Raw genomic sequence first — 11,095 nt, forward strand, 5'->3', positions numbered from 1 at the left:
GGACATGCAAATGTAACACCAGACCAGATAGCACATCAGCAAATTCAGAATGGGAAAACCAACTGCAGCAAAATAAAGGTGAAAATCAACAGGGTGCCAGAACTTAAAACCCACCAGTTGACATCTCCCATAAACCTGAAAGAACTCAGAGAAGCTATTAAGCGATGTAAAACTGGTAAAGCACCTGGCCTAGATGACTTAATGATGGAACAAATCAAACACTTGGGCCCCAAAGCTGAAAACTGACTTTTGAAATTTTACAATCAATGCCTAGCATACAAACAGTTTGCCAGACTATGGAGGAAAACTAAGATAATTACAATTTTAAAACCTGGTAAAGACACCTCCAATGCCAGGAACTAGCAGCCTATCTCACTCCTATGTCATCTATATAAAGTATATGAGAGGATACTACTAAATCAATTAGGACATGATATTGAACCCCAGATTATTGTACAACAAGCAGGTTTCAGACCAGGGTAAAACTGTACAGCCCAAATTCTTAATCTGACTTAGCACACTGAGGAAGGATATGAGAAATGTTGCATTACTGGAACAGTTTTTGTCAACCTTACAGCAGCCTATGACACTGTGCAACATAGGAAAATGTTGCAGAAAGTCTACCATATTACCCGAGACTATGATTTTACAAAACTATCCAGACTCTTCTAGAAAACTGTAGCTTCTATGTGGAGTTTCAAGGCAGGAAAAGTAGATGGAGGAGGCAAAAGAATGGTTTACCCCAAGGGAGCGTTCTTGCACTGACCTTGTTTAATATCTTCACTAACAATCAGCCACAACCACCACTCACAAAGAGCTTTATATATTCTGATGACCTTGGCCTAACAACACAAGCAAAAGACTTTGAAACAGTCAAAATCCAACTTACTAATGCCTCCAGCTACTACAAAGATAATCAGCTGAAGCCTAACCCTGCCAAGACACAAGTGTGTACTTTCCACCTATGCAACCATGAAGCCAACAGGAAATTGAAAGTCACCTGGGAAAGTCAAGAGCTTGAACATTGTTTCCATCCTAAATATCTCTGTGTCACCTTAGATCCAACACTAGCATATAGGAAACACTGCTTGAACACCAAGCACAAAGTAGCTGCATGCAATAACATCCTGCGGAAACTTACTGGCAGCACGTGGGGTATAGACCCAAAATTGGTAAGAACATCAGCCCTAGCCTTGTCTTATTCAACTGCCAAGTATGCTTGCCCTGTTTGGCATAGGTCAGCCCATGCAAAGCAGGTGAACATAGCACTGAATGAAACATGCAGAATAATCACAGGATGTCTTAAACCTACACGTACACCTGTTGATAAACTCTACAAGCCTGATGTGTGATGGGAAATTGCTGCTAAATGTGAGAGAAATAAGGTTGACCACTGTGAAAGCCACCCACTGCATGGCTACCAGCCTCCTTCCAGTATGTCCTTGAAGGGGGAAGAGGGGGCTCCCTCCTCTGCCAAAGTGGTTCAGTGAGTTGAAGAGGAGCTTCAGGTTGCATGCCATGGCAGGGGAGGTTGCACAAGCAGAGAGTGCCCCCTGAGCCCGAGCCCTGATCTCCCTGTCTTACCCATCCCCTCTGCCCTCCTTTGAGAGGAACGCCCTTCCCCTCCCCTGGTGGACCCTACAGGCCGCCCTTCACCCACCCCCTCAGCCCCACTCCATTCCTCCCTGGGTGCATCTCCTCGCCATTGTGGAAGGAAGGGAGCTTGATACTGCCCACATAGTGCGAGGCCAGAGCATTGTTGCAAGGAGGCCTTTGAGCCAGGGAGGAGGAGCAGGAGGAGACCTCTCTACTTCCATTGAGCTGACCATGCTGGTGCCTCCCCATGGAGGAGGCGAGGTCTAAGGAGGCTGCGGTGTGACATCTCCCAGATGGCCGATCAACTTTTTTAAAAAAATGAATTTTATTAGAATATTATAAAGTTACATCGAAAGAGGGGGAATATTTGTGAGAAGATAGAAAAGTAGGTAAATAGGAAATAAAAAACCAAAAAGGAGAAAAAATACCACTCACTTCCCACCAACAGTTCCAAGAGGGGGGAAAAAACACAGAAAAAATAAAAAAATAAAAATTGACTTCCATCCCATCCTCAGGTTTTTAGTCTCATTAAATTCTCCAGTTACTTAAAAAAAACCCACATTTCCTCTTATTCTCTTCTTTCTTTCTCATATTGACCAACGAGGGTCCAATTCGTCCTCTTTATCGATTTCCCGGTGTTTTTCTTGAAGAAAAAAGTTAGTTCATCCATTTCTCTTATTTCTCTGATTTTCCCCAGCCATTCATCCATGGTTGGAGTGCAGTCTTGTTTCCAGAATTTTGCTAAAGGTATTCTCGCCACTGTCGTAAAGTATGTAAATAATTTGTCCTCATTTTCATTTAATTGTAGTTCCGAGTCTGTAAAACTTAATAAGTAATATTCTGGTTTCTTTTTAAATGCTCTCTTCAATTTTTTTTGTGTTTCCTCATGAACCGTCGACCAATACTTCGATGTTTCTTTACAAGTCCACCACATATGGTAAAAGGTACCAACCTGATGACAACCTTTCCAACATTTATCAGAGGAATTTTTATATATAAGAGCCAATTTTTTAGGAGTGGTATACCATCTGTGGAACATTTTTATCCAGTTTTCTTTTAAATCTGTTGCATAGACATATTTTAATGTTTTGTTCCACATCTGTTCCCACTCTCTAAATTGAATCGGTCTTCTTATATTCTCTGCCCATTTAATCATACATGATTTGACCTGTTCACATTCTGTTAACCAAGTTAATAATGTATTATAAATTATTGTGATTATTTTCTTTTTCATCTTCAGGGTCTTGTCCCATATTGTTTCTTCCAGTCAAATCCTGTTTTGTTATCTTGTTTATAATGCTCTTTTATTTGCATATAATGTAACCATGTGACATTTGCATTTATTTCTTTTTTTATTTATTTATTTATTTTTATTAAAGTTTCAACACGTCAACACAAGGAAAGAGGGGGAACAATAACAAGAAGACAGAACAGTAGGAAAGGGAAAAGGAAAAAAAAATGCATTTATTTCTTTTATTTGTTGGTAAGCCTTAATCTCAGTAGTGTTCCTTATTAAAATGTCTCTATATGTTGGCCACATTCTCCAGCCTAATAATCTTCTTTGATGGGCCTCCATTGAGGATACCCATAACGGTGTCTTATTATAAAAATAATTCTTATATTTCAGCCAAACTCTTTACAGAGATGCTCTTACAAAATGGTTTCCAACGTTTTTTCCCCCTTTGTTTCTTGATCATACCACACGTAGGCATGCCATCCTATGCGTAGATCGTGTCCTTCTAAATTCAAACATTTCTCTTTATCCAGAGTCATCCAATCTCAGACCCGCAAGAGAGGACATGCTTGGTGATATGTTTTAAAATCAGGGAAACCTAGTCCACCTCTCGTCTTTTTATCAGTCAAGTTCAAGTACTTAATTCTCGGTCTTTTCCCATTCCAAACAAATTTCATTAGTTCTTTATTCCATTTTTTAAAAAGATGTTTGGTTTCTAATTATAGGTATATTTTGAAATAAAAATAATAGCTTTGGTAAAACATTCATTCTTATAAGAGCAATCTTTCCTACTAAGGATAAGTTCAGGAATTTCAATTTCTTAAGGTCTTTCTGTCTATTATTCCAAGACATTTCATAGTTATTCTTCAGGAGTTGACCATTTCTCGCTGACAGCCAAATCCCCAGATATCTTAATTTCTTTACTATTTCCATACCTGTATTCTTTACAAGTCTATCTTGTTTATTCCTTTCTACATTCTTAGTTAATATTTTGGTTTTCCCTTTATTCATTTTAAAACCTGCCACCTTTCCAAATTGGTGTATTTTTTCAATCCAGTTTTGCAAGTTTTTAGGGGCCGCAACTCCCAGTCTGAGAAGTGCTGTCTTAGAGAATCCCAGACAAGAATTGACTTTGTAAATGAGCTATTTTTCAAAAATTAGATATAATTGAGATGTGATTTGGCTTTTGGTAGAAGTGAGTGAAACAATATTCCATGGGGAATGTGAGTGCAATTTCTAATCAGCTGTGCTTGGCACATAGGATTAAAATCCCCAGTAACCAACAGCCTTTAAAGAGGTTCCCTGTTGCAATACTCTGTAACTAATGCTTGTACACACATTTTCTTCCTGCTATCTGTACAGATCAGATGTTTCCAACGCATCTATAGCATAAGAAAATGTAATCAATTAAATGCCACAAATTTTGTACTAGTTATTGGATGGGACCAATGGACAGATAGACTCTTACATACTACCGTATCATATTTTTATGAAAGGTGGCTGAGAAGTCAAACTTACAGAGCCTTGAAGGTGTGCAGTGAAGTTAAAGGAGTTTGTGTAAGTGTTATTTATACCTGTTTGCTTACCACAGCTGTTTGCCAGTTTTCTCTACCATCTATCTATCTATCTATCTATCTATCTATCTATCTATCTATCTATCTATCTATCTATCATCTGCCTATCTATTGTAACATCATTGTGATAAATAGTTCCCAAGGCAGGAAATTTAGAAGGTGAGAAATTCCAATTATATAGAGTCTATAAGTTTGCAGTGAAGCTATCAAAAGTGTTTGGATAAGTGTCACTGTTTGTTTGCCTGAACTGTTGCCAACACCTCTCCCCCTCTGTCTGCCTGTCTGTCTCATCTGTCCTTCACAATATATTTTTCAATTGTCTTTGAAATAGGAAAAGTAGAATGAAACACACTCTTCATCTTCAATTGTTAGCCTTCGCAGTTTTGATGCATCATATTTTATTTCAGCCATGGATAACAGTATAATTTGGACATAGTTTTTCTCTAAGCATTTTTTCCAGTAAAACACTAAGAAATTTTAGCAATTTTCTTCCCATTTGAAGAAAACCTTGAAGAATAGATAGAGAGATAGAGACAGACATAAATTAATTTATGTTTTAAATTGAACTTTTTTGATATCTTTTCCTTTCTTCAGGAATTGTTGAATTTCAGATGTATTGTTGTAGAGAGAATTCAATTTATGTTTGAAATTGAACTTTATTTTTCTGATGTACCGATGAATGTATAAATATTGGGATATGATGAAGTATACTGTCTTTTTTCCATATTTTCTGAAGCACGAAAAATTGCGGAAGACCAATATCTAGATAGGCTGTTTAATGGCTAAAGGGTTTTTTTGATCCAGGAATTGGGGAAATGTTTTATTCAGGTTATGATTTCTGTTGCCCTGAGAGTGTTCTTATTGCTAAGGCCAATGTAGAAGAGATATTCTAGTGTAACTCTCTTAGCATCTCTGGGGCAACAAACAAGCACAATTGTTTCACTACTGATGAGGCAAAATAAGTCTTGTGTATTTTTAGGTTTTATTAGAGTGCTTGGTTAAATTTCAACTATACCAACAGTTTAAAAGTTCATATTTCTTTCTCTCCATAGGTGTTATATATGAACTAAAACATGTACAATCACTCTTCTACATCCAGCTTTCTTCTGCTGGAATTCTCAAATATCAGAGGACTGCAAATATTACACTTTTTTGTCTTTCTAGCAATGTACTTCATTGCACTGACAGGGAATCTTCTCATCATCATTGCAATTCTGACAGATTACCAGCTGCACTCCCCCATGTACTTTTTTCTCTTCTGTTTGGCTGTGATGGACCTTGGTTCGGTTTCTGTCACAATACCCAAATCTATGGCTATGTCCCTTATGAATGACAGGTCAATATCATATTCTGGATGTATAGCTCAAGTTTTCTCTTACTTCTTCTTTTTAACATCAGATTTTGCTCTCCTCAATATAATGGCACGCGATCGCCATGTTGCAATCTGTAACCCACTCCATTATGAGAGAATCATGAACAAGGCAGCCTGTGTTAAGATGTTAGCTATTGGGTTGATTATAAGTCTGATTAATGCCACATTGCACACCAAAAGCACTTTTGTGAATACCTTCTGTTCTAATAATGTCAACCAGTTCTTCTGTGAAGTTCCACAATTGTTAAAACTCACCTGTTCTGACATATATCTAGTTGAATTTGGACTTCTTATTCTAAGCATCATGGTAGCATCAGGATGTTTTATCTATATTGTCATCACATATGTTCAGATTGTTGCTGCAGTGCTCAAAATCCCTTCTGTACATGGCCAGAAAAAAGCCCTTTCCACTTGTATTCCCCACCTCACTGTTTTCTCTTTACTATTAATCACTGGAGCATTTTCTTATGCAAGGCCTCCTAGTGCTATATCTTCTAGTCTGGATATAGGTTTTGCTGTGATGTATTCCATAATTCCTCCCATGTCAAATCCATTCATTTATAGTATAAGAAACAAAGAGATCAAGAATGCTTTGAAGAAAGTATTACATGCAATTCATTCCTGCAAAATCATCTTTAAGACTGTTCTGTGATCATTGGTTTGCATGATCTTTCACAGGTTAATGTTTCTCTGTTAGTGAGTAACTCTACAACATAAAATGTGCATTTAAATATGAAAATTAATTCTGCCTTATGAGTTTCTCTTTATTCCCTCTACTTCTTCATTCTTTTACTTATTTTCACTCATATTTCCCCACATTACCTAGTAGAGACCATATAGCCATCAAGACCTGCTAAATCATTGAATTGTTGGAATTTCACACAACCACACGGAAAATCCATCTCTTATCTATTTGAATCATTATGTTATTCCCTTACTCACTTGTCCATTTATTTGAGCTACTGTCTTTTGTCTATTTCTCTGTGTCTCTCCTTTTCTCTCTGCCGCAGGGGAAAACGAATCCTTTGGCACAAAGCAGGAAAACCCTGCTTTCTGACTAAGTAATTTGACAGCTGTAAAGACCTGGGTCTTTCAGAATACCTGGGTTTTTCCAGTTGCTGTGTAAAGGGGTCCGGGGATTGCATTGTGCCCCCCACCCATACCCCCCAGAATAGCCTTGCAGGACCAGAACAAGAATTTTGTTTAAGATGCATATACTGATCAATTTCTTTTGAGTACCCAGATATTGTGTAGAGCTCGAGTAACATTTCCCATCAACCAACCAATCTGCTGCATACAGTAAAGAGGTCTCTCTCGATTATGGTGGTTCCACACAGGGCTTCTCCTGGTGTGTCATTTTGATTGTGCTCAGGTTAAAGCCCTATGTAGTAAATGGTAAATGAGAGAGACCTCTTAACTGTATGCAGCAGATTGGTTGATGGAAAGCATTACTCTAGCTCTACACAATTTCTAGGTATTCAGGAGAAGCTGAACTATTTACACATCTAAATAGATATTCTTGTTCTGATGCTGATAGAACATAAACATCACCCAGAGAACTTCTATTAGGCTTACACTTCACTGGCTGCACAATCCCAGCTTGAAGGCACTAGAGTGCATATCCCACAACTACTATAAAAAAAGTCACTCAGCTGGCATTTGTGAATGCATACTGGTTTATACCACAGAAATATGGACAGTACTTATACATATGTTCATAATAATAATAATAATAATAACAACAACAACAACAACAACAATCCACTACTTGTAATAATAATAATAATAATAATAATAATAATGATAATAATAATTTTATTATTTGTAAATACATCACACAGTCCTAAACGCTTGGGAAGTGGTCGACTTGTGATTTTGTGATACGAAATCCAGCATATAGATCTCGTTTGCTGTGACATACTGTGGTGTCAGTATAATAATAATAATAATAATAATAATAATAATAATAATAATAACAACAACAACAACAACAACAACAACAATCCACTACTCATTACACTCGATGTTGACAATCTACCTGCCCAGAAAATCAGGAGGTAGGGGGCTTCTGCAAGTGAGACAAACGGTAAAAGAAGAGAAACATGCACTGGCAGATTATGTGAAAGGCAGTCAAGAACCAACATTGAGGGAAATCAATAGTAGTCAACTCCTTCAAGTGCAAAAGACAAAGAGTGAATACTGTAAAAACACAATCCAGAGCAGACGAGAAGGGCAGGGCAAGGCAAAAGGCAAGGCAAAAGGCAAAAGGAAAGGCAAGGCTTAAATATTCCGATACCATTTGGGATTTTTTAAAGGCAAGGCAAGGCACAACCGGGTTTCTTAAATGAGATTGGGCCTGGGTTGAAGTCCAGACACCTCTCCCTAACATTCTCGTTTTCCTGGGACTTTCCAACAGGGCACCCATTCACAAAACAAAACCCCCAGAATAGCCTTAGAAAGAAAATAATTCACCTTGCCACCATTCCCCTTTCTCTGAAACTCTCCTGGTTCATAAAAATGACACACCAGGAGAAGGAGGGAGGAGGAAAATTGCTTCTGGCCCCTCTTTCTCCTGGCTTGTCATTTCTATGCACCAGACGAGCTCTGGAGAAGGAGGAAGGGTGGCTGGGTAAGTTATTTTCTTTTTAAAAGGCTTTTCTGGGGGGGGGGGGGGGTTGTTTTGTGAATGGGTGCCCTGCCGGAAAACACAAATGTTAGAGGGAGGTATCTGGACTTCAACCCAGGCCCAATCGCATTTTAGAAACCCGGTTGTGCTCTGGTTAAAGCCCGGTGTGGGACAACCCTGAATGAGGGAGACCTCTTAACTATATGCAGCAGGTTGGTTGATAGAAAGTGTTACTCTAGCTCTACACATTTTCTGGGTATCCAAAAGAAGTTGATCTGTGTATGCATCTAAACAAAATTCTTGTTCTGATGCTGATAGAGCATAAACCTCAGCAAGAGAATTTCTATTAGGTTTATACTTTACTGGCTGCACAATCTCAGCTTGAAGGCACTAGAGTGCATATCCCACATCTAATCATCAGTCATCATGAGTCAGCAGTGATAGGAAATTCCAAGTGTCACCCCACTTGTGCCATCCTTGATTTTGTGTGACTTGCTTATGAAAGTTCTGGAAATCAATCTCATTCCATAATAATCTCAAAACAATATATGATGCCACAAATGGAATTTATGCCTGCATATGTAATCAACTGAAGTCCAGCAGGTAATCTAGAAAGCCTCAATTTAGTGTAAACTTTTCTAAAGGTTGTAAGTAAAAGAAACATGGAACTGATATGGTAAAGGCAAGGTCCAAGATCCTACAACTTGACTGCATTAGCATAATCACCATCTATGGAGTTAGGTGATCATTCAGGATTATTTCAGATGGGGATCCACACCAAATTTATGCCACCCTTTTGTATTATCTTCAAGTCATAAAGTTTAGTTTGGTAACATTAATAAAAGTAGCTCATATTTTAACCCATACCTGTTGTGTGGTCTCATTACTTTGGGGGTTGGATGGCAATGACCATTCTCTTCTGCTAGGGCTGTGCAGCCTTGATCTACATGCAACCAAAGTGCAACTAACAAAAAATCACTCAGCTGGCATTTGTGAATGCATACTGGTTTACACCACTGACACAAATGTGGACAGTACCTATATCTATGTTCTTTATAGACACTGATGACAATTACTTATTATGGCTTTTTTCTCATTGGAACCCCAGATTGAAATTGTCTGGTTAGTTCATTGTTCTTTTCATTGTTTTATTAATTCTGAAAGTTTTGGTATTATAAAGAATACGTTTCCAATGATACGCTTTTTTAGTCTTTGGAATATTATTTCCTCATAAAGCAATATTTATGAGGAAATATTTGACATGCTTGTTTGCTGTCGTAATCAGAACTATTTGACATGCATATTTGTTGTTCAATTTTGTTCTCAATGTGGAAGAAAACACCTTAGATGGGAGAGGGAATGGAAGCAATGACTTGTGATCAGGTGAGCTGGACTCGTGGGAGTAAAATCTCAAGAAGCCAAATCAGTCTTAAATGATGCTCTTTCTTGGCACCTTGCAAAGGAAAGCAAATAAGAGATTGTTCACATGTGTCTCAAAATGTTTCAAGGAGAAGATGAATAACCTCACCTGCCAATGTGTTTGGGTAAGTTAGATTTCAATGTGTTATTTGCTACCTTCTGTTTGTCTGCCTGATAATTTTCCATCCATCCATCCACTCATCCTTATCTATTATAAGGAAATAATAGATTGCTTTTTACCCTCCCTCCAGTGACACAAGTAGAATAATGGATTTTGTTTTTTTATTTATTAAGTATTTTCACATGTACTCTTGTATGCTTGAAACATTAAAAGGAGGAGAGAAATATCATCTTTTAAAATTTTATTTTATTTAAGTATACATACACTTGCAAGTGTTTGTTGCATACAGTGCAATACTTTCTACCTATTAATGTTTTATCATCATTTATCTAATAATATATTTCCGTTAAGGGGGGTCACAGTCTACTATCTAAATAATGTGTATAAAAATATCATAGACTCTTATCATCTTTTTGTTATGTGGCTGAAATATTCCGTTACCATTTGAGATTTTAAAAACCAAGATATAGATATCATTGTAACTGGTCAATTTCCACATAATTGTCCATTTAGTGGGTAAATGTATATACTGTCTGATAATGGAAGATTAAGAATAAATCAGATTATGACTCATCTTCCCTAATATCAAAACAAACCAGTAAGTTTGGGCAAATGCTTCTAGCAGCCTACTAAACAATGACATAGAGGGTTATTCAGTTCTAACAATGGCATTCACTGTCTGTTTTATCTCCAAACAATTCAAATACACTCTGGAATAGTATCACCCATGAACTACTGAAGTTAGGTTGACAGCATGAAACCATTCCAACTGAAAGTACGAAAATGCTCTAGGAATCCCCTCCCATAATATTAAACTCATGTAATCCAATATTGTGACTGAAGTTATTGGCAAGCAACAGCTGTAGCTTTCATGCCCAAGGAAACCAGAGAATATCCATAAATCGAGAGGTGATTTTAAGTCAGATAGCCATAGAATCCCAGCTAGAGATTTCTTAGATGTAAGACAGTTAGATGTTCTGAGTGTGGCTGCAGTCCATTTGTAATCTTGATTCATATTGTATGTTTTTGCTATAGGTAATATTACACAGTACTATTGTAAAAGAGTTCATTAAAATTAAAATGGCTCATTTCTGAAGTAGTAGTTTAACTATTCTTTTCATCCTCATCCTACAGGAAATATAAAGATACCGAA

General features: G+C 37.4%; 1 protein-coding gene across 1 annotated transcript; it reads left to right on the plus strand.

Moving 5' to 3' along the window:
* The first annotated feature begins 5,465 nt into the window (after positions 1–5,465).
* LOC132779530 (olfactory receptor 14C36-like) lies at positions 5,466–6,428 on the plus strand. Its single transcript, XM_067469486.1, has one exon. It carries the CDS (start codon positions 5,478–5,480, stop codon positions 6,426–6,428), a length of 951 nt encoding a protein of 316 aa, XP_067325587.1. The 5' UTR covers positions 5,466–5,477.
* The last annotated feature ends 4,667 nt before the right edge of the window (positions 6,429–11,095 follow it).

This window comes from Anolis sagrei, chromosome 6, assembly GCF_037176765.1.
Source record: "Anolis sagrei isolate rAnoSag1 chromosome 6, rAnoSag1.mat, whole genome shotgun sequence".
Classification (NCBI taxonomy): Eukaryota; Metazoa; Chordata; class Lepidosauria; order Squamata; family Dactyloidae; genus Anolis; species Anolis sagrei.

Excerpts from the sequence above, each read along its gene's own strand:
- LOC132779530 (XM_067469486.1), top strand. The coding sequence starts at position 5,478 with ATGTACAATCACTCTTCTACATCCAGCTTTCTTCTGCTGGAATTCTCA.